The following is a 24,634-nucleotide window of genomic DNA, read 5'->3' as shown; positions in this document are numbered from 1 at the left end:
TTTTAATTTATTGCAAATAGCTTCAATCGTTTGTGTCTTTAGTTGACTGGATTCATCTGAATTGATGTCAACTGTCTTTCTTTTCAGTTCTAAGAACTTTTTTTATCTCCAGATTTCATGTGAAGCTTTTAGTTGACGTCACTGGTGTGATCTGCTTTATCAGTAGACAGCTGTTGTGAAGTGTTTGATGGTGTCACTTAGATAAACTTTGTCCAGAGATAGGGACATTTACAAGACAGAAAGTAAACTTTTTGTCTTGTAAATTGGGGCTGCAGCCATTTTTTTTTTTGTTCATTGTTAAAATATCTTCTCAGAAAATAGTGAAAAATAGTTTTACGTTCTCAGATCTCAAAGTGACATCTTCTAATTACTGTCTTTTTTCTTGACCATCAGCCACACAATCAAACATATTCAATTTACAGAGATGTAAAACATAAAAAGGATTTCAGAAGCAAAAAGTCACAAATGTTTTTGCTTCCTGAAAGATTGAAATGATTAACTTATTAAAACTGTAAAAAAGAAAAAGAAAAAGAAAGAAAGAAAGAAAGAAAAAAGTAGAAGACAAATGGATTGAATTACATTTAGTGAGCTTCACATGATCGACAACATGTGGTTTGACGTCCTGTAGCAGCCATTTTGTAAAATACATTGTCGCACTGGTGTTACCTTCCCTATGGGTAACACCAAAAAGTTGTTAAGCTTTCATTCATGTGTATTCAGTCAATGAGTTATGGAATAATGTGGAAAAGGAAAAAGGAAAAGGAAGTCAAGTTTCATTTTGCTCTTCCAAAAGTGGACGTTTCTGTAAAATGACCCAGGTACAAGTCGAGTGTTGTTTGAAAGGGACTATATATTGAATTGGTAATGTAATAGATTACGTTATATACATGAAGTGGAGGGTTGTGTACAGTATATAGCTGCAGGATCTATAGATGGATGATGTATAAGTGATGTTTAAGTGACACTCATGCTGCCATGACGATCTTTTTATTTAATAATGATATCACATATTGAAGCTAAAACTTCAGCTCATTTAAGGTCACATCTTGTCCATCTTAAGCCTTGTGGGCTCCACAGCTGGAGGCTCCCATGGGGGACATTTGCATTGGGTGAGTGGAGTGAAGACATTTGTCCCGTGGAGTGGCCACTGGCGAATAGAAGCAGCAGGGTGGTGACTCGGAGTCAAGTCAAAGAGAAAGAGGGAGGGAATTAGAAGTCAAATTAGGAGGAAAAGAGGGGGGAGTCAGTAATGAAACCCGAGAAAAGAAGTGTGGTGGTAGTCCAACGAAACCTCGACAAGACAGAGAGGAAGCAGAGGGAGGAAAAGCTTTAAATCCGCCTCTAACTGCCTCAATAACCGAGAACAGCGCGCAGCTGCGACATCTTAATCCTTAATATTTACTCCCAGTGAGCAGCTGAAGAGAAGCACTTCCCTCTCTGAGAAGACAAACATCTCAAGTAAGTAAATGTGTTTTTAACCCCCCTTTTTAAATATTCACTGTACTTCAGTAGGTCTTCGTTAATACGTGTAGTATTCAGTGTAATAAGGGGAAGAGGCGCTTCAGCAGGACAAACCGGCTTCACACACTCACACGTGGCATGAGGCTACTTGACAACCTGATTCATACAAAAGGCCTGACGTACAGTGTGTGTGTGTGTGTGTGTGTGTGTGTGTTTGTATTGTAAAGCCCGGGAAAACGCATGTGTAGCGTGAAAACACACACACAGAGGGAGAAAGTGTCAGTAGAAACCACAAAAATGAGCCACAGTGAGAGAGAGTACTCACGTTTTAACAGCCTGGTTGTGCCTGTGTTGAGCTTTTATTGAGTGGTTAACTACTACTTTACTTCATTATGTCTGTGGGCTAACCATGAGAGCACACAGCGACAGCAGGCACGTAGTCTTTATTAAACTAAAGTCTTATTCAGATGTTATTACCGTGTGAGTCAGGAGCGGCCGGCGCAGGCACGTTATTGATGGTGAGATAAAGATGTAGCCCTTTGTTGCCTTCAGGGACGCCCCCATAAAGTCAGAGTTTGAAGAAACCTTTTGTTTAGTGTTTTAAGTGTGTTTGATGAAGTCGCTTTGATCACTTTTTATTTTCAGAGGTAGGGACATTTTTTGTCTTGTAAATTGGGCCTGCAACCAATATTTTGATAGTTTATAGTTAAAATATCTCTTTAGAAAGATCCCAAGGCAACATCTGTCAGTTATTGTTTATTTTTCAAAATAATCCAAAGATATTCAATTGACAGAGATATAAAACACAAAAAAGCAGCAAATCATGGCAAATGTTTGGTATTTTTTTGCTTCTCAAACAACGTCAACGATTAATTTCTTAAAATCGACAACTGATTTTCTCTTTATTTGCTTAGAAACAAATCGATAAATCATTCAAGCACAACTCTAAATCACCTTTTATGTTCTGACATTGATGCTTCCTAGGGTTGGTTGGGTTGCAACGGTACGAGATAACCATTTCAGAAAACATCAAGGTTTCACAGTATCATATAACACATTTATTATCATTATTATAGGCCTAACTTACATTGATCCTGAAAGATATTAGCTAACTGAACTTCTGCTTTATTTTCTTAATTTCACACAGATGAAGATGTCTAACACTAAAAGCACTAATGCAGCAGAATTCAATACCGTAGATAAGAAAATGGGCCTTTATGCTACACGGTACCGTCACCGCGGTTTACCTTTGAACCGATTTACCGCTGCGACCCTACTGCCAGCAGGTGTGGCATCTTGAGAAACAGGTGTCACAAGCTACACCACTTTTTCTGAGGTCGTTCGTGTGTTTAACCTCACAATTCCCACACTTCGGACAGCACGTGAACGCGGCAGCAGCCTCTCTCCTGGTCGGGTTTGTTCAGCGGCCGCCCCGCGGTGCCAGTAACCGGACCCCGGGCCGAGGTCATGCCCGCGGAGAGACAGCTGCTGGCCGGCCGGGCGGGCGGGCAGCCTCGGGGATTGCGGTTTTTTTTTTTGGACTCCTCGGGGAACAGAGGCTCCTAGAGAGCGGGGTTTGTTTTCTCGGGAACTTGTGAGGATAAAGAGTTTGCCCTGCGGCCCTTTATGTCCTGCAGAGGTTGATAAACACGGCTGGTCAAGGTCAGAAACATCCCCGCGGGGAAAAGAGAGCAGGGCTGGATGGGAGCAACAACACGGAGACTTGAAAGAAGCAGGACACGTGATGAACTACACTCAGACTTTTAATACAGAAGCAGCAGAAACAGTTTGTTTTTATCATTACAGTCATTAAACATATTTAAAACCCCTCCGCCCCCACTCCCACTGTAAATACCAAACTGTCCATAGCCATATCAGAGGAGTTAGTCATGGCAACATTGCATCATCCTACTGGAGCTCAGGTATTTGAGGATGCAGCTTCCTTATATGGTGTTGCTCTCAGCACAGGCTTCACCTGCTCTCCCTACGCACACATACACACACACACACACACACACACACACACACACACATACACAGTGGTGGAGGAAGTATTCAGATCCTTCACTCGTGAGAAAATACTCCACTACAAGTAAAAGTCCTGCATTTAAAACCCTACTTGAGTAAAAGTCTTATAGGCTAAATTTATATTAGGGGTGGGACAAAGTATCGATACGGCGATATATCGTATTACTTCCTCGTGAGTTATGATTATCGATAAACCGGCACCAAATATTGATGTTTTTATCAAATCATGCTGCACATTGGAGTAAAGGCGCAGACAAGTTGCAGACAAGTTGCAGTCAGTGTTTGTGATGAAGAGGCACTGAGCCTTATTGCCATATATAGTATATGTTAGAGGCAGACTGATTATTGGCCTTGGTTGATTATCGGAGCCGATATTTTGCATTTTTCCGACCGATAAACGTATTTAAAAACGTGCTTCTTTGGCTCTGATGCAACATCCTGTCACACTATGTCCCGCCTACAACGACATCTGATTTGTATTCCATCACTCGTCGTCTGTTGGTGTCTAATAATCGGTAGCGGCCTTGAAAAAGCCGTGTTGGACGACCCCTTAAGAAGAAGACCCCGTGAGAAATGTCTTGATAAAAGCAATCAGAAAGATGAAAGATGCCGTCAGTTCCAAGACTACGCCTTCGAAAAGTACTACAACACTACACACAACCACACACATACTTCACAGTGTTGCAACCGGAGCTCACAGCTGCCTGCCAACCCTAGAAAAACATTTACTGTCATGTTTTGGCTTGTTGTTGTTTAGTTTGTTGTGTGTTGACTTTCCCGCGTCTACCACCAGGCCGCTACTTGCTGTCACCAACCTCTCGTAGTGCGAGCTGTCATCAGCTTGTTCTCTGTGTTGACAACGTGCCAATTTCCGGGTACGTTGGCGCGAAGCAGAGATGAAGAATGTGAGATAAGCAGAAGTGGAGGCGGCAGATGTGAACTTCCACGATTTATTGTGAATTTTGCGACACGTGGTGGGAGAACCTGAGCTCAAACACACGCCGAGGAGCAACCGACGCTTTACTCTCTGTTCTCATGACAGCGAGTAGCCTTGACTCCGTGCTGCATGTGCAACATTGTCGCCTGAGCTACCCACGGTCTGTATGTGATGTGTGTTTGTTGTGCGTTGTAGCCACAGCACCGTAAATCCAATCCATGTGATGGTCGTCTCTATACTTAGGGCCTTAATGGACCGCGTCTGCTCGTGTCTGAAAGGCTGTTATGTGTGTCCGTTTTTGCTGGATTAACACGTCGACGAACGCTTTGTAACTTTAACGTCCTGGTTTCTACAACAAGGACTAGTTCTGCAGTTAATAAATGTAGAAACAAAGACAAAAGACTGTTGATCAGACGGAGGGAACACAGAAAGGATTAATGGTGACACAGTCAGAAACAGCACCGTGCTGTTGTGACCCCCTGCCTTCAAAGTCCTCGTCACTGATGCTGACGAGATGCACAGTTAAGATTAAAAATGCATAATTAGGACTTCAGTTTTCTTATATCAGCATCTTTGCTATTTTTTGACCATATCTCCCTTTGTTATACTGTCAATGATCCGTCTTCTTTGGCATGTTTTCCTGCTTTACGCGTCTTTTGCACTTAAAAAAACAAAGCACATGAGCTTCAATGGCGAGGGCACGTCAGAGTGAAACATCACAAAGGAAAAACACAGACTGGTTTCAGCCCTCAAGCCACACTGGGTCTTCCTGAGGGTGTGACTGGAAATTTGTTGGAGTTATAAAACACTTGTTAAAACAATTGTTTGTTCACTGACGAAACAAGTATGTTGAGATTTTCATTCTTGTATACATAATTTGTCACTTGACGGTATGAGCTGGTGGGAAATGTGCCTTCTTCGTACTCAAAGATCAGGATTCATGATTGAGAGGTGAAACTCATGATACACCAGATGTATCCCGTGTAAACCGAACCCACGTTACTGATAGCGTCATGATGGTTTATCTGATATCCCCGTGTTGTCTTTGATCATGAATAATGTTGCTTCAGGAAGATCACTGCAACTGACCAAAAAGGAAATAAGTCCTTGTAGGGAGCGAGTTGTGGTGGTTCACCTTTGAAACTGGGGTTTGTGCTCATATGTAACTTATTTTTCTTACTTTATTTTCACCTCCGATATATTATAGACACACACAATCGGAAAGCTTTCCTCTTTATTGTCAATGTACTCGTGTGATCTAATTAAGAGGTCAATTCGTAGGTCAGACATGTAAAAGACAGAGTGAATGAGCGTCGTCTTGCTCCGTCACACCCTTATTGAGAGTTGGGGAGTGTGTGTGTGTGTGTGTGTGTGTGTGTGTGTGTGTGTGTGTGTGTGTGTGTGTGTGTGTGTACTGAAGGGGTTTTCAGCATGGGGTGTCAGTTACATAGAAATCCCCCCTTTTCAAACTCTCTTTGCAGCACAAAGCCAGTGCAGTGGACTCTGGATAATCGCATTACACGCTCGTCTCATGGGCACATACGCAGAGACAAATCTGTCCCATTAGATCTTCTGTCCTCCTCTCATACAACACACTCACACATGCTGAAGAGGTGCATTCATTAGGAGCTTCTGAATGTGTTTCCTGTTTGAGGCCCTGACTGCCGCCGCCGTCCTCCGCCCCTCCCTCCTGCCGCTCCTCAAATCGAGTGGCTGAGACTTTTCCTCCCTCTGCTCCTTTTCCACTTCTTCTCTGGTTCGCCGCCAAATGAAAGAGCTGGTTATATATTTTGCTTAGATGTTTTCCAGATGTGTGTGTGTTTATGTGTGTGTGTGTGAGCCCGTCATGACCGAGTGCGTCGGTCACTCATAATGTAACAGGTTATAGTGACCGGTGACCTGTCCTGTGTGTGTGTGTTTGTGTGTTTGTGTACTCTCCAGGTGGTCATGACTAACCTGACTTTATTTGGTCGATCACATCATAAGTTTCAGTTTGTTTGTGTGTGTTTGGACCCCAGTGAGATAAACCCAAAGCCAGACTGTTGTTCTGTGCTGTTGAAAGACTCCCCTGAAGCTGCTTTCAGATGGAAATGTCACATTTTTTAAGAGTCCATCCTGATTTCCAGAACAAAAGCAGACAGGTCGAGTGCTCTGCATTGTTTCCCCCCCAGTCAAAATCAAGAGTTAAATAGCAGCCCTGTTGACGGCACAGCGGGAGGTTTCCTGAGGACAATGAAGTGCAAGGTGTCAGGTGCCCAACTAGGATTTACAAAACAATGACTGCTGGTCACACGGGCGCTCATTAGGCAATCCGGGAGAAAAACGTCTAGTCTGGAGGGACTGCATCAGGTCTCACTTCAGTCTTTCTCTGTTCTGGGATCAATAATGTGGAACTTATCCTGACTGAGATCCTTTTTTTAAGCATTTAAAGACAGATCTGATGCTTGTCGTTGAGTTTTATTGTCATGTTTTGTTTCTGTTTGTACTCGGAGCTGCTCGGAGCTGATGAGTTGCAAAAAGTTTCATAATTAAACTAGAATGGCGCTTAATAGGACCAGCCACCCTAAATGTGCCTGTTTTTTTTACATCAAGATCTGTGTATTATTCCCTGAGAAATTAATGAACATTTTCATTAGTGGGGTCTATTCTGGGCCGAGACTCATCCTCCAGCCAAGTTTCGTGGAAATCTGCTCTGTAGTTTTTGTGAAATCCTGCTGACGAACCAACAAACAAAAAAATGGTCGTGGATGAAAAATAACCTCCTTGGCAAAGAGCAAAGTTTGTCTGGTTTCAGCCTCTAAAATGTAAATATTTACTTGTTGTGAAGGCGGATCTGGGGCCGGACATTGCAAACTAGCTAAGGGTGTGTAACAGTTTGGTCTCTAAATGTGAAAAAGACTTTCAAATCAACCTTTCCCCAGAGCCTGAAGATATTCAGTTTTCTGTCATAACAAAGACTATAGCTTTTCTTTTTACCTCTAGTACGTACTGTAGCTGCTCATACAAAGTACGTACTTTTGCAGTATGCACACTACTTCGTTATAACATTGCAGCTTGAACTTTGACCCTCTTGCTCAGACATTCGTTGCATTCTAGGTTCAAACAAAAAGAAAATGTATGAAGTTTGGAGATCAGCTTCTGATGGTGGCTTAGTCGATCTGCAGCCTGTTTGATCAAACGGTTTTATCATTTCACATTTGTCGACCTGCAGTTTCGTTAATGAGACCTCATGTCAGTCATTTTAAATAATAATAATAACCAACTCTTCCCTCCTATCCTCTCCCTTCCCATCTCCTCCCTCTCTCTCCCTCCTCCGTCACAGAGCAGCAGCGATGGCGCCCTCTCTCCTCCAGGCCTACAGGAGGCGCTGGTGGATGGCAGTGACGGCGGTGATTGAAAACCTGCTGTGTTCGGCTGTGCTGCTGGGCTGGGGCTCGCTGCTCATCATGCTGAAGAGGGAAGGCTTCTACTCCCACCTGTGCTCAGGTAACGACAGCAGCTCTGCATCACGTCGACATCATGATTCGTCGGTTTGTTTCTCTTGAACAGAGGATTTTCACACTCTCTGTATCGGTGATTGTGGTTGACAGTCATTTTTAAGCAGCACGAAAGATCCCAAAATCTTAAATTAGTTCATTTGAATTTCTTTTTTTTTGTATCAGTTTGTTTTCTGGGCTGTACTTGACAACAAACATGATAAAAAGCCACTATGTAGGATAACAAACTGTACACTTCTTTGTCAATTAATGACTTTTTTGCACACAAAATGAGTGTTTATGTGTTTTTATACTATGTAAAACTAAGACAGAATATTCTGGTCCCTTTCCTTCACCTCTCTAATCAGCACTTCGCTCTCGTCCCCACAGTGAACGAGTCCGTGTCTTTGGGCAACTCCTCCGACGGCGAGGTGGATGAGTGGCTCAGCTGCGTGGACCAGGAGGAGATGCTGAACCTCGGCTTCACCATCGGCTCGTTCTTGCTCAGCGCCACCACCCTTCCGCTCGGTATCCTGATGGACAAGTTTGGACCACGCCCGATCCGCCTGGTCGGCAGGTAATGGGTGAAAAATTGTCACGCATTTACATTTGTGAGGGAATGTGCACGTCTGCAGGGTCTTTTTATATTCAGCGCAATTCACAAACACTTCTGAGATACATCAGTTTGTTTTATAAAACTTATTTGTTCTGTCATTTGGAGGTTTGATGACTTCACATTTCCTTTATTCATGATGGTGAGAATCTGGAGTGAAAGCGGCGAAGTCAATTCCTCAGCTACTACTGAGGTTATAGTAAAACATACTCAAGCAGACAGATCACATTCCCAAATTGGGAGGAGGTGATTGTGTGGCTCATGTGAATCAATGAATGTAGGTGTGGCACCACTGCGTGTGCGTAGAAAGCGTTTGTATAGTAAGTAGTGGCATTCTTCCTCGTTGGTTGTGGAAACTTGATAACTGCAGTCGCGTATAATTAAACTACACTGTGTTAAAACAGAACTGCAGATGAGGAAACACACACATACACACACACACCCTTTCTTTCTTTCTTTCTTTCTTTCTTTCTTTCTTTGTCATTCACAGTTCGAACAACCAGTAAATCCTCTTCAGATGATCTGATATCAAGATCAGAGTTAATAAAAAAGGAGAAGTGTTTCTGGAGCTGCACATGTTAAATATTTAAGTCTTTAGCAGATAAACAGTTTTGTTTAACGAGGATGACCACAGTCTGAGACACACTTTCACTCAGCATCTTGACAGTTTTATGACTCAGACATTTGCAAACACAGAGGCTGTTGAGTCACCAGCAGTTTATTATCCTGTGCTTTCACAATGGCACTGGTGTAGTTTGGTATGTGTCTCCATATCTGTAGTGCATCATGGTTTTTTGATATCACCACAATCACCAACTATTTTGATAATTGAATAATCGTTTCAGTCATTTTTCAAGCAAAAATGTTAAATATTTGCGTGTTTCATCGTCTTAAATGTGAGAGATTTGCTGCTTCCTTTGTCATCTAGACAGTAAATGAAGAGTCTTTGTGTTTTGTACTGTTGGTCGGACAAAAGAAGCAATTTAAAGACGTCACTTTGGGCTCTAAGTAGTTGTGAAGAGCTGACATTTCATAGAGTAAATGATTAATCAGTTGATCGCAATTTAGCAGATTGATGTGATGTATGTATTGTGTGTGACTTTCAGCACAGAAGAATTCAAAATGTCCTCGTTCTTTTCTTGCAGTTCGTGTTTCGGCCTGTCCTGTATCATGATGGCCGCGTCTGCCTACGACCCTCATGGTGAGTTCAAACACAAACACAAACACATGTTGTGTCTGTCTCCTGACCAGGGACTTCAGGTGTGAATTAGCATAAAGCTAACGCTGGTGCAGCTAAGAGGCTGCGCACATTCAGTTTAACTTTAGATTGACAGCTGAACGTACGCAATCTGCGCCGAGATTGGTTTGTCTGGAAGAGCAACATGCCTACACTAACACATTTCTGGAGGTCTGTACAATGAACGATGTGTTATACAACACACTGCCTACAGCTGAGATAAGGACGGCAGAGTTTGGAATATTATTTTAACTAAAAGCAAATAAAACTGTATAGAAAGGCTCCATAGGTCCGGTGGTCAAAGGCATGAACGTAAGGAGCAAAATGAACTAGATACACGTTTGGGAAATAACGCAATATTAATAAGTTCCTTTCAGACCAGTGGACGAGACAGGGTGGTGTGGTGTCCAGTAATAAACTGTTAGGCACACACAGTTGAATAGTTGCACCAGGTGCACATGGACAGGTGTGCAAAGGCGTAAAAACTGACGTCAGGAACTCTTTCTTCTTCACAATTCCTCTTTCACACCTGTCCATGTGAGTATTTAAATCTCACCACCTGTTTCTGGCTACAATGGAAACTACGTAGTTTTAGATGGGAACATAACGAAGATGTGAGAGGAGAATGCGACTAAAATCAGGATCGGGTTATGAACAATGAGCGATCGTCAGCCTCTCTGTCTATGTTTCTACTTCCTCTCTGGGCTGAGGGCAATGCGAACTTTTTTCAAAATGAAAAGCATTAAAACAAAAATCAGACGAAACACGAAACAGAGAAGAAGAGAAAAGTAAACAGTCAGTGAGTATACAGACAGTGGATGAATTAATAATGGTGATGCGGTAACTGAATCAGCCTCATCTTTGAGTGTAGTCACTGAAAACAGTATGTAAAACTTTCTGCTGCTTTCTGTGGACGACGTGTGCTCCAGTCTTGTCCCGAGAGACTTTGTCATTAACTCTTCTCCTGTGTTTCTGTTTTTCTCTGCAGTTCTGTCGGCCCTCATCTTCTTGGCTCTCTCCCTGAACGGCTTTGGAGGCATCTGCCTGACCTTCACCTCACTCACGGTGAGTCGCACGACAACCATGAAAACACCAATTCTGACTGACGACACTCGCTCTCACCTGGATATTGTGATTATTAGGTCATCAGTCACACAAACTGTCATGAGAGCAAACAGTTGATCATCGTGTCCCTCTTTAATTATTAAGAGGTTGGTTCTCGCTGGAAACAGATCTTGTGTAGGGTGTGTCTCATGTAGATGTCAAGTCAGTTTAAGTTAAGATTGAACTTTCTCTATTTCACTGACCTATCGTCCCGTGCCTAATCACCGCTCAGCACTATTTGTTATAAATGCTTTAAGGAGACGATCGATCGTCTCTGTGCCAGTTCTCATTGTTTTGGTTTGGGTGTTTCTGTCCATTTCTATACATGAGACCTGTTCTGAGCTATGACGTGGGGATAAAGGACATGACCACTGACCTCTGGAACGGACCCTGTTTGAGAGCTTTGTCCTGTTGCATCCAAACCACAAATTGGATTTGATGGTCATCTCATGCCTCTGAGGCTGCCTGTGCTTTCACACTATGTACTGTATGTGTCTGTCCCTGGTCACCTCTGGAAATGACTGTCAGCGTGTCTCAAATTATAGTATAACTGAAGCTGCGTGATCGGGACACTGAGGACAAAATGTTCAAGGTTACCAGCGAATCTGTGAAAACAGCCTCTATCCTCTCTTTCCCCGTCTTTTACATCAGCATCATGTTAAATGTGCATCTTGTCTGAATCATTTTAATAGCATGAGTGACAATCTGGCACCAAACTCTCTGACAGCTCTGTACAGCCTGTCCCATATTATAGCACTGAAACAGCACAAAAAGAAATGTCTCCGCGGTGGTTACATAAGTGATATTCTGAGAAAGTGCTCATGTTGGGGTGTGTTTCTTGGAACGAATGAGGAGGAAGGGTTGTGGTAGCTGACGCTCTCAGCGTGGTCGGGGCCTGTATTTGTCTCAGCTGAGGAAACAGTGCCTGTTGTGACTGGGAGCTGTGTTTATTTACACTCACGTCAGGCATGTGTGTTTGCGTGTGATGTGTCAGCTGGTACCAGCATTATCAAGTGGGTTTTATTATTGCCACCGCCTCCTGTGACCTGGCAGGTATTTTGGTTTGTCCAGTGCGTCAGGACCACGTGTGTGTGTTAAAAGTGTTTTCCGTCTGAGCCGCACATGATTTTCCCCCAGATGGAAAGTCTCCCATTCGTGTTTCAGCCAATAACGGCCTCCAGTTGACCACACACCCTCCCCGAAGCTCGGCCCACTCACCTCTACTCAAAACACTGAAGGCCACACTTTCACTTCCTTCCTCCTCCCTTTGTTCTCGTCCTCCCGTCTTCCTCCTCTCTCCTGCGTCTCCGTCCTTCCCAGCAGTCAGCAGAAAATCAATACAGAACCTTTTCAACTCTACATGACTGTGCACACACGTGGATGTACGAATGTGCGTGCATGCTTATGTACACACAGGGAGACGAACATGAAACAGATGTTTAGATAATGAAGGTCCAAGCTGAGTGTGGACGGATGACCCTCTGACTCTTCCCCTGTATGCTGACTGTGGCCTGACTCTGTGGAAAAGAAAAGCTAAGACACATGCCTCTGCCTCTGGCTCTCTGCAGATTAAATTAAATAGATATTCAACTCTACCCGTATATATATTTACATCACTACTGCTGACATGGCAGTTTTACAGGAGGAGGAGATAAGTCAGTTCCAAACTGAGACGACAAAGGTGATTGTTTTTCATTTTTAAAGGACGGACAGCAATTTAAAATCAGCAGAAATGGGTTTAAAAATGGGTTGCATTTTGGGGAAATGCGACAACAGTACTGCACAAGACTCATTTTACACCAGAGTTAGTGAGTATATGCAGGTTTTTTGAACGAGAGTAAACTCACCAAAAATAGGTGATTGACCTGTAGTACCAGGAGATTTAGTCTGTTTTTGTTTTGTCATTTTTTTGCTCAGTTTGACGTCATGAGCACCTGGGATGAGCGCAAGGCTTTGAGGCTAATTTGACACAGTGGCAAAACCGTGTAGTGACAACATCAGGCGATACAAACCGGCCCAAGGAGACTTTTTCACATTGTGAAAGAAGAGGCTGTAAAACTTAAGAGATAAAATCATTTTATCCCCATCCAGGTTAGCTGAGGGCTAAACGGGGAAGATAGACTGAAATCTCAAATGAGCCCCAAAATGCAGAAGATCCAGGTAATTTTATACCCAGGAAGTTGAGCTTTTTTGGCTTCATGCAGCAGCTTTAATAGTAATGACCAGGGCTCTGAGTCAGACACTGTATCCAGACTTCCCTTACTGGATCCATGATGGAGGCCGGTGATAATGTTATGGTGGTTACTTTTTTCTACCTTTTACTTCAGTCTCTCTTTCAAACTCACTGCAGACTGAACGATGTTCAAGTGCTGCTAGAACAGAGATGGATGGAAAACTGTTTATGGACCGGCATCCTTAACTTCAGTATCATTGTGCTGGAAAAGAGGCAAAAATCTGCATTATTGTTTGTATGTTTTCATTACTGCTGATCACAGCTGGAGCCGATAACTAATAATCGAGTGTACCCTTTGCCACTGAAAACAAAAGCCAGATGTTTTATCCAGTGTGAAAGGGTCGATAAATCAATTACTTAAAAAAGAGAAAAGTCATATTTTGTAATTGATTTATCATTTAGGTCATTTTAAAGCAAAAATTCCAAATAGTTTGGTTTAGTTTATTTAAGAAGGGACAGTGCAAATTAATAAAACACAGAATATATGAGTGAAAATGCCAGCACTTCACTCAGTGTAACTGGAACAAGAGGATACACAATATAATATAGTTGAATATAATGATTTTAATTACCTTATTAAAAGCTTTTAGGGAAACAAAGGGAGGAATTAAAGATGATTCAGACTGCTGTCCTCTTCTTCTTCTTCTTCTACTTTCTCAGGTAAAACATGACACATGCATGGAGGCTCAGTTTCACATGAGTCAGCCTTCCTGTTTGACAAACACACACAGACACACAGTGAAGGATCCAGATCCGTCATGTCACACGTCAAGTCGTGTAGATAAGCATACATTTGGTGTTTGGATTAGTAAAATGATCAGAATCACAAAGCTGTATCTATTGTTTGTGTCTTCAGTGACTCATGTTTGCAGCGTCACAGCAACATGGAAACTCATTTTAGTGTTTGGCCACTAACACACTAACACACTCACATAACCCCCACACAGGAACGTACTGTGCTCTTTCTATTCTATTAACCACAAGATTAATATTACACACGCACACACTCCTACACTTGAGTAATGTTCAACTCCCTCACCTCTTTGTCCCTCTCTGACCTCTCTCTAATTGGGTCGGGTGTACCAGCATTGACTGACCTCCACACTGTTGTTGTTGTTGTTGTTGTGAAGAGCGACAGAGGACAAGGACTGACAGACACACACACACACACACACACACACACACACACACACACACACACACACACACACACGTGATACCATGATTTAAACCATGTGCTTTAGAGTAAACGCTCAAAATGGATTATAAAACAAGAAGAATCTCTGTTGTTGATATGATTTAATTAGATTTATAATACGTTGAATATGGAAAAACTACAGTCTGATTAACATTTTGCTCTCCAGAAAAAAAGGCAGATCACATATCATAAAATAAAACCTTTAGACTTTAAGGGACATTTTAATCATTGCTGATAAAATAACTAAAATGACTAAAATAACTGCATGACCTTGATCAAAGGAGTTAACTCCTCACTTTACAGACACTACTTGCACTCGCGTTGTGTGCACATGTACCATGTGTATAGTAATAATACATCAAGTCATGTTGCAAGCAAAAGCATAAAATTGGCAGATCAACAAAAAAATTCCTTAGGAGGAGCCAATAAATTGCAGCGAGAGGCCAAAAGATTATGGAGATTAATTCAAGGAGCAGTGACGAAAATTGGAAAAGAGTAATCCACTCAGCAACAGTTCAGCAGAAATTATTATTCTTTTTGTGGACAAAGTAACATTTTGAAGACAGCTCAAACCTGTCATGCAGTTTTTGACAAAAAATAAAAAAAGTAATTTGTGTATCTGCGCTAACATTCACCGGGTGGCTCCGTGCTACACCCCTCCACCAAGTTTAATGAAGATCAAGCCTGTAGTTTTTGTAATTATAAAGGGTTGTTGTGTAACTCGGCAAAGGTTTGAGGTTTGCCCTGTAGCTCAATGTGTCTTTTTTCCCCTACAATAGTAAAACTGATCTGGAAAAACATAGCCTCAAAAAATGTCCACATCTCGCAGTTCGTTATTTATTAGCTAACGATCACTTCAGACTGATCACAAGCCTCATTCATCCGTGTAAACTCGTTCTTTTGGCTTTAAAGTTCACATGAGAAACCAGAACAGAAGCTTAAAGGACACAGAGGTGATTCACACCTGACTTACTTTCTCTGCTGCCACATGTGCAGGAGTGCGTAACCTTCAGAACGCCCTGGTTCCCGTAAACTTTACTACCATTAATGATTCGTGTTAGCTATGCTCCGTATGCCAGTAAAGGGGTGTGCGTCGCGTCGGCATTGAAGGAATGAGGACGGTCGACTCCCCTGTAAGAGAGGTGGAACTGCCCTTCAACAGTATTGGCTGCGTGCAGGGGCCTGTCTGTCAGTGCTTTTGGTTGTTTCACGCTGCAGTTATGAGAACTGTCATATGTTCACGTGCTAACTTTAGTCTCAGCTAACAGAGAGGTTGAGCCTCCTCAACAAACAGAGGTCACTTCAGGGAAACGAGGATGCTTTGGGGAAGAAGCCTCAAAAGGCGAGAGACAGACGTTGTGTTTTGAGGCTTTCTTGAGAAGGCAGCTGAAGTAAAGACGGTGTGTCTTTACATCTTTTTTATGTGTTATATAAGTCTGGTGCAGCTGGACAAGAGCGCTGTGCCAACGCTGTGAGGGATAAGGGTTTGAACCAGTCTTCGAAACAAGGAGAAAGGGAGGCAGAGAGTTGGGGTGGAGAGAAGAAGCCGGTGCTAATCAGCTGTGGTTTAGTGTTTCCTGCTGGGATCTCTGCAGAGACAGAGGGGGCTGCAGCTGTGGCGTGGAGAGATCAGTCAAACCAAAAAATGTTACTCCCACTACCTCTCTCTTCCCTCGTTTCTCTGCTTGTTTATTTTTATACACCTCTCTCCCTTTTTCTCCCACTCCTGTTCACTTTTATCCCACTTTCTCCTCCTATGCTATGTCTCTTTTCCACATGTTCAGAGCTGCATCAAAATTTCAGTGCTCATTAAGCTACTATTTGGCCCGTTCTCTCAGCGATTAAGGTCTTAATTAAACCCGGTGCCAAGGTCTTACAACACCCAAGTGAGTGGGCACAGCAGGAATAGAGTCTGAACTGATTAGCTGTGACAATTGGACAGCCAAAGCTCCATTTGTGTGTGACTTTCTGACACCAGTTGACCCTAGTGTGCCTCCAAACAGTCACGTGTTTCTGGCAGCGTTAGCATGCGGGACATTTGCAGCAGGGCCCGGTGTGAAATATATATTTTATGGGAACTGCCAGAACACGATGGTGGGAATCACGCCTGCTGCTGCTGGAACATGCACTCACACATGTCGAGCTTTTTCTTCGCCGCCACACTTCTGAAAGGCAAACATCAGTTGGCTGACATCTCACATGGCTGGAATATCTTTGCTTTAACATTAGAAAGGGATGCAAACTCCCCGTGTGTGCTCAGAGGGCCCTCTCGCCCTACATACCACAAACCTCCGCAAGCCAGAGAGTCCAGCGCTGTACGTCTCGTGGCCACAGGCCGACCGTGAAGTATTTCGATTCTCAGAAGAGCTGAATGAGGACGGGTGTTCTCTCTCTGAGTTGTTTTTCACGTCTCGCTCAGACAGTCAGTCTCTCTTCTCGAACATCCTCAGGAAAGGTTTTTTCTTCCTGTTTACCTGCCAGCTTCATTGTTGTGTCAGGTCTTGAAGGGACCTCAAACTTCCTCAACAAAAAACACTTGTCTGCCAGCCACAAACAGTCGCCACAGCCTAATCTTCAGGCGACAGCCAAAACCATCTCCTTTCACAGAAAAATCCTCCTTATAACTTTAAATCTTGCCGTACTGAGCAGCAAAAAGCCTCTCTAGGAATGTCCATATGGCTAGTGAAGTTCTTAGAAACCTTTTACGAGGGAGTTGGGAGTTCATGAGCTCTAACTCTCCAGGGAGTCTCCTGCAAATGTGACTTAAAAGAGAGTCACTGCATCATTTTAAAGAACGGCAGTATAAAAAGGTTAAGGTAAGGTAATCAGAAACAGTTAAAGCTGCTGTAATCGGTATTTTATAATAACAAAGTATTAGATGTGAGAGGGGTAGCTCATAGTAACGAGTCCACAGATAATTGTCAACAGACTCTGAAGAGCTTTATACCAACTTTACTGCTCTCGTCAGTGTCGTTTACCGCTGCAGGAGGCTCAAAAGCTCTGAAGCCCGACACCAAATGGTCAAGTGACTAGCTGCCTGGTGTGCATGGTCAAGTATCGAGCAGCTAAAGAGTCAGATATTTCCCTCAGGAGCTGGTGAGGACAAGGGATGTTTCTCCACAATGGTTGAATTTCAGTCTAACGTCGTTGAAACAGCAGCTGATGTCACTGTAAGGAGAGCAACAAGTTAGCGGGCTGCTGACTGTGATGCCCTGAGGTGTACTTCAACAGAGAGGCTGACGCAGATGAGCCAGAATCAAGCCGTATCTTAAAGATGGTAGTTGACTGAGTAGTTTTATCATTTGTGTGCTAAAACTGGAAACATGTTTTAAAGTAAAAGTGCCAGTCCTATTTTTTTTTTTTGGCTCACTGCTCCCAATTTCTCAACTGTGACTTGCCATCATCTGGTGAGCCTCGGGGAGGTCGGTGTAAGGGTGTGGACGCACACTGTAGACAGTACACGGTGAACTGTGGCCCAGCCGGCAGATTAGTTGACGCCAGCAGAAGTTTGGAAAACCTCAGTCAGTGTTGAGAGAGAAAAGCGAGCTTGTCATGCAGCACACCTAAAATCCCACACATGTGATTTTATAATCATGATTGACCCATTTAACACCCTAATCAAAGGACACTGAGTGAGCTGGCAGCACAGTCGGTCATTGTTATGTTCGTTAAGCCTCTTACTACTGTAAATAGGTCGACCTAATATATGATGTGTTAGTGCCTGGTGCCCGCCACCATGTCCCCTTTGACGTGTGAGTGCCCTCACAGCGAGTCCACTGAGCCCTGTGAAGTTCGTAGAGAGCTGGCTATAGATCGGCTTCCACGTTTTTAATCCTACCTCAAAGAATTTGTCGAAATTGCAAGAATAAAGACGGTGGATGCGTGTCTAAGTATAGCTTAGTCTGCGTTTCAACTATGGGGTCAAACCCAAACTGGGCCATGACTCTGTTTCTTGTTTCCTCATGACATGGAAACTAATATTTTTTTAATGAGTCTGCTCTGCAGGGAGAGAGAAGTGTTACTGGGTGCAAACACCAAAGGCAGGTACAGGTCACGATGTCTTGATGAGGAGGAGCAGTCTGGTTCACAAAGCATGTGTCTGCCCTCTGCTGGTCAACATTACATACTGCACCTTTATTTTACTACATTTATATGTAGGTTACATGCAAGTTTAATGTATTTCACGTGGCTGAATTGGCTATTGTGTCTATGTATGTAATGTATTTCTTGTTTCTTGCAGCTCCCCAACATGTTTGGTGCTCTGAGCTCCACCGTCATGTCTCTGATGATTGGCTCCTACGCCTCCTCTGCTGTCACCTTCCCCGGAGTCAAGGTAAATTTAAAAAAATCTATATTAGAAGAAAATTCTGCATGGATTTCTCAAAGTAATCGTAAAAAATGTATCGCCATAGTGCTATAGTATTTTTACTCTCAGGATATAAACAATGTTACGGGTAAAATTAGAGGGCATGATTGGAGAGCAGAGGTTTGCGAGTCCTCCCACAGAAAACGTTTCTGAGGCTTGGTGTCCTGCTCTCTGGTGACCTTTAGAGAAAAGTCGTCGTGGCAGATTTTTCATGACACATGCCCCTTTTCTTTTAAAACTCTCCGAAATGATTATGATTATTTCTCTGCTTTGCTCACTCGCTGATGAGGATGAGGTGCAACAGGACAGTAGACTGCACACTGTTATGATTGGGTTTTTCTGACCCCTACGTCATCTTGTGATGGTCAAGTTTTACAGAAAATGGAGATTTTCAGTGAAGCCACAGGGTGTAAGTAACTGTAACTGCTTGTGAAAACGTTTACCATAAAAACTTTACAAGGTAATGTGTGTCAGTGTTCTGCTGCCCCCAGGTGGCCAAAACAACATAAATGAATGCAACAATAATAATAAATCTCTTCCTCCCTCTTCTTCTTCCCAGCTGATCTACGATGCAGGCGTGTCCTTCCAGGTGATCATGTGGATGTGGGCGGGTCTTGCCGGGTTTGTCTTCATCAACTGCTTCCTCAACTGGCCCACAGAAGGCTTCCCGACGCCTGACGAGGTCGACTACAGGTCAGTGTGGCCTCAAATCTAAATGTTTATCGGAACATTGCTCCTTCAACCCAACCTCAATGTGTATTTGCGTGTGCGTTTCTATAACAGTAAGATCCTCAAACTGCTCGAGCTGCCGGCATCAGAGCAGAAGAGTGCTGAAGAGAGGCTGAACCAAAAAAACGGAGACATCCGACACTCCACAGAGAAACTCGCTAATGGACCTGATGCTACATCCAGTACGTCAACAAACCATTTATTTCAAAACAAAGTAATTCAACCAAAAAGCTACTCTTTTTTTCTCATATTGTGTTTTTTTAAAAATGTTAAGAGGTCTAAAGAAATAAAGTTAGCAATTTTGAAGAAAAGTCTCAGAAGAAACCATTTTGTTTCGCAGAAATAACCTTTTTCTGACTTTATAAGATGTATCTGAGGGGTCACAAGATGATTTACAGGATGGGAACCTTGTTGGGAGCCACTTATTTATACTGTATGACATACCTGCTGCGTTACATTTCAACTTGAATAAGAAAGTTACTAAATCACGTACCCCGAGCTCCTCATATGTAAAAATCACCTCCTCTCTCAGATGCTGTCCCTTTCCGTCGCTCTGTGTTCTCTCCCATCTTCCTGTGGAGTCTGGTTACCATGGGGATGTCCCAGCTGAGGATCATCTTCTTCATGGGGGCGATGAACAAGATGCTGGAGTTTATGGTCACACACGGTGAAACGCATCGTGAGTGTCAAACCCCTCGACCGCATTTCATTTCCAGCCAACGGTCTAAGAATCTAAGAGTTACTGACAGAGTTGTTTTTTTATATTTCAGCATCTGAGGAGCTGGAGAGAAAGGCAGAAGAGAAAGGTGAGCGGTGTTTGGAAACGTAAAGTAACTTGTCTGGCATATGTTTTGATTTCTTCTTCTTAATTTTATTGAATCTCTTCTCCTTCAGTGAGTTTCTACTCGTCCATCTTCGGCACGCTGCAGCTGCTGTGTCTGGTCACATGTCCTCTGATCGGGTACATCATGGACTGGAAGATGAAGGAGTGCGAAGTGGAAAAGATCGTCCCAGGCGCAGAGCAGAAGTACGTTCTTCTTAGGGCTGCTGGGCGACATTCCCTTAATATAAAATCACAATATTTTTACAACATGATGCTAAAACACCTTTGTGTCTGTGTCCTCATTAGAAACACCAGTGGACCAACGAGGGACAGTAAGATCCAGAAAGTGACCAACGCCATGAGAGCCTTCATTCTCACCAACCTGCTGCTGCTCGCATTTGGATGCTGCTGCCTCATAGACAGCCTGCCTCTGCAGGTACACACACACACACACATAAACACACATGATATGGCAGTCAGAAAATAAAGAAACAAGATCCATTCATTGTCTTCCTTCCTCAGATCATGACCTTCATCCTCCACACGATGGTCCGAGGCTTCATCCACTCCTGCTGCGGAGGCCTTTATGCTGCCGTGTGAGTACTGCGTCACCTGAAGCTCCGTGTAACACGTCCACATCTCAGAGGAAATGAGAAAACAACCTCGGGGGTGTGATGTTTCACAGAGCAATTGTTAAAGAGGTGTGATAATTGAGCATATTTCCAACAAAGCTGAAAAAACGGGGAACAATGCGCTTTTATTTTCCGGTTCATTAACTGTAGGTTTGGAGACCTACAGCGAAAAACAGTCGACACTTTCCTGACCCATTTAGAGTTGTTTCCAGCACCACATAAACACCAAACATGAAGCAGAACTTTACAGTGTGATAAAGGCAACCAGATGTGGTGACAAAAGTAGGGAAAGCTGTATTATGTGTGTTAAAACATTTAAACCATGTGTGCGAACGATATTCATGAACCGTTTCGAGTCAATATTGACTTTATTAAATCCAGTCTCTTCAAAGACGCAGTATGATACCATATGAAACGATGTAATATTTGACCTATGATGCTGTTGGCATGTAGGATTCGTGCTTTTGGACTCTGGCAATAATTACGGTTTCCCATCTTTACATTTATACCACAGAAAGCAACAGCTCATTTGTTTTATTACATTTCCCTTATTAGTCCTGCCCTCAGTGTCTTTTCACTTGGTGTTTTATACTCTCTTTAACCATCCGTGTCTCTCCCACAGCTACCCGTCCAACCACTTCGGCACCCTGACAGGCCTCCAGTCCATGATCAGCGCTGTGATCGCTCTCCTGCAGCAGCCGCTCTTCATCGCCATGGTCGGACCACTGCAAGGAGATCCCTATTGGGTGAGGATGCACGCTTATCTTTAACTCCTGATACTTTCTACTGTATATACTTTCATATTTACCAAATAAAGATGGTGGACATTATTGTTGGCAAACTAGCAGCTAAGACATGGACATAGTAAACATTATATATGCTACATCAGCATGTTAGCGTGCTGATAGTATTAGTATTTAGCTCCAAGCACCACTGTCCCAAACTACATCATTTTTGCTAATTAGTTAGCAGCTAGCATGACTGTAGACTCTTGGTGTGGTGTATATATTTATCATTATTTTCACTGACAAAATAAACTTGCATCCAGCAGGAACTGTAGCATGTAGCTGTAACCGTAACTTTTCACCTCTGTCTTCCTTCAGATCAACCTCAGCCTGCTGATCCTCTCATTGGCTGGCTTCCTGTTGCCAGCTTACCTGTACTACCACCGCAGACACCTAATTAGGGAAAAGGCGGCCAGAGACAAGCGGGCCGCCGGACAGGAGCTGCAGGCACTGAACCACACCGAAGCGAACGGCCACAAACCTCACAGCAACGGCCTTGCCGCTGTGGAGGCTTAGAGCGACGCGATAGAGCCGAGGCTTCGGGGGAAATGTAGGATTTATTTTTGTACATGCCTTCAAAATGAGCACCAGCAATCTACTCATCCATATGTGTTTTGTTTAGATGTGTTCAGTGCTTTTTTTTTGTTGTCTTTTTTCATTTTTGGTCATTGCTGGAGCACATTTTGCTCACCACAGATTAGTGTATCGCCGAGCAGATAGATTCCCTGTAGTTTGTTACGACTCAGAGGTTGACTTTAAGTTCCTTGTGATTTTGGGAGAAAGCAAGTGTCATCATCGTTTGTTGCTGTGTATTTATTTTGGCTTTAGTCAAAGAGCCAAATTAGTGTGATGTAAAGCCATAGATTTCACTCACGAGCACATGCAAAGACACATGCACACGTCCTGGTATGGCCTGCGTGTCAGACTGAGGGTATCACGGTACTTGAAATACTGTTATATATAGTTTTCAAAGATAATCACAATCCTTGCTAACACCAAAGAACAGCTTAAAGATAATAGGAAAGATACACTTTCTACTTCAGTATTGTGTCAGTAGTATACTGTGCCATGTCTACTGTACTCCCTTCAACAAAAGCTATAAATATAAATCTATAAAACACTATTAAAATCATACAAGCTATCAAATAAAATGTAAAGCATTAGAACATCAGTACCAGATTTCTGGTACATATAAAGCTTTTAGGGCATTTTTCAGAGCCCAGTTATTCACACATGTACACGAACATAAGGCTGGTTGTAGAGACACCAAATCTACCTCCACTGTTTCCTTTTTTTGTACTGTCTCTCTGCAACCGACTCCTCCGTCTGTCCATTTCTTTTTTTTTTTTTTTACATTAGGAGATATTAAACCGTTGATTGTAAAATAACCGACAAATTTAATCAGTACAGAATTTCTCCTTGTGCGTTCACGTGTTTTAGAGGCGTAGCCGAGTCAGGCCTTGCATTTCCGGATTTTTTTATATGTAGGAAAAACATTTTTAGGGAAATTTCACAAGGAAAACTATGACTGACTTTTAAAATTCTGACACACAGTGTGTGTCGATGTTATGAAACACTTTGTACTGCTTTATGCACAGAAATGAACTAGTGTGTGTATAAACTATGTATTTAAGTGTCTTTTTTTATACTCTAGCTGCAGTAGCATTAAAAAGGGAAGCGTTTGTTTCAGTATCTGCAGATGTTATTTTGTAGTGTGCAAATTATAAATGAAGCTCAAATGATTTACTGTGTATTCTGCTTTTGCCCTTTTTGCTGTTTTTTTTAGTCATGTATTGATTTTGGAGCAATAAAACCTCCATCAAAATTGTTTTTTGTAAATAGGACTGAGGTGTGTGTTGTATTTTATGACATATCCTGCTTGCTTTACTAAATATGGGTGTGTGCAGTATAGGACAGTAGTGTGTTTTCTGCTTTGATGCACGTTAAAAAGATCCTTTTGTTTCAGCCAGCTGCAGATCAATGTAGAGATCATGTACATTCATCCAAAGTGACAACAAAATGTGTCTATTCTGCACACATGAAATCAATTGTAAATGTGTAATTTTATTTTTTTTTGACTCAATCCACTTCAGTGTCCAGCCAGCTTTAGCCAAACTTTCCTTGCTTGTCTGTTGCATTTCCTTCCTGCTTTCTACTTCAGCTTTTTGAATCTTTGCTCACCTGCGCTGAAAGAGATAACTTTGTTTCGACTCTTGTGCCTTTGCTGCCACTTTAGCTTTATTGCAATAGACGTGAATGTTAAGATCAATGCCTCTGCCAAATGTCTTTCTCTGTAAACCAAAGCCATGTGTAGGGACTGTAAGTTAGTCGATAGTACCGCACCTTTCCTCAGGAGAATGTACAGGAAAGCCTGACAACAGTGTTGTCCTGCCGTACTTACCAGTTTGTTATTGTTGACTGTCGCAGGTGTTGATTAAGCTTGATGGTCATTTTTGAGGCTGTGCTTTGTGTTGTTTCTTGTATCGAGTAGTCCATTTCAATCAGCGTGTCATTACTTTTCACTAGTGTTTTGTAATGTTTGAAAAACCACTGGACCAGCAATGAAAGCGGCAACTATCAGACCTCTCGGCACCTCTGTAGGTGGTTGTCAGACCTCTATGAAAGTTGACAAATACTGCCAAATGATTCAAGTTCATGTGTGCTTATGCCTTTGTGATTGGCATTTAGATTAGCTGCTGCCTGAATTGCTATGAATTAAGTTTAATCAACACCTCTTACAGTCTCTATAACAAAATACAACATGCTTTGCTTTACCTGTACTTTAAGACGATCACCTACAGTGGCTTATCAAACCTTCTCTGGGGTTGAAGTGTCCGTATGTCTTGCTAAATGTATGCCTTCCTTTCCTGCCTTCAATCAATATATCCAGCTTGTGCATTTGATAAACAAATAAATGTATGAATATGAACATTTTGTCTCATTCATTTGAACAGTCCTCTCACAGTGCCTCAGCATCTGCTGTGTTTCATGTGCTTCATCAAATCCAATAGT

General features: G+C 42.6%; 1 protein-coding gene across 1 annotated transcript; it reads left to right on the top strand.

Moving 5' to 3' along the window:
• The first annotated feature begins 1,301 nt into the window (after positions 1-1,301).
• Positions 1,302-24,551, top strand: slc43a1a (solute carrier family 43 member 1a). Its single transcript, XM_084352764.1, has 15 exons — positions 1,302-1,458; positions 7,749-7,912; positions 8,293-8,479; positions 9,661-9,716; positions 10,741-10,817; positions 18,528-18,620; positions 19,213-19,346; positions 19,437-19,564; positions 19,915-20,061; positions 20,153-20,188; positions 20,277-20,409; positions 20,512-20,641; positions 20,728-20,801; positions 21,460-21,583; positions 21,941-24,551. The coding sequence occupies exons 2-15, from the start codon at positions 7,759-7,761 to the stop codon at positions 22,136-22,138; spliced, it is 1,671 nt and encodes a 556-aa protein (XP_084208890.1). The 5' UTR covers positions 1,302-1,458; positions 7,749-7,758; the 3' UTR covers positions 22,139-24,551.
• The last annotated feature ends 83 nt before the right edge of the window (positions 24,552-24,634 follow it).

This window comes from Pagrus pagrus (genome assembly GCF_965226575.1).
Source record: "Pagrus pagrus genome assembly, chromosome: 5".
Taxonomy (NCBI): domain Eukaryota; kingdom Metazoa; phylum Chordata; class Actinopteri; order Spariformes; family Sparidae; genus Pagrus; species Pagrus pagrus.
This window is presented reverse-complemented; position numbering and strand designations above follow the sequence as displayed.

Excerpts from the sequence above, each read along its gene's own strand:
- slc43a1a (XM_084352764.1), top strand. The coding sequence starts at position 7,759 with ATGGCGCCCTCTCTCCTCCAGGCCTACAGGAGGCGCTGGTGGATGGCA. Across the intron at positions 10,818-18,527 it reads TGACCTTCACCTCACTCACG|CTCCCCAACATGTTTGGTGC; the intron begins GTGAGTCGCACG and ends TGTTTCTTGCAG. Across the intron at positions 20,062-20,152 it reads CACACACGGTGAAACGCATC|CATCTGAGGAGCTGGAGAGA; the intron begins GTGAGTGTCAAA and ends TTTATATTTCAG.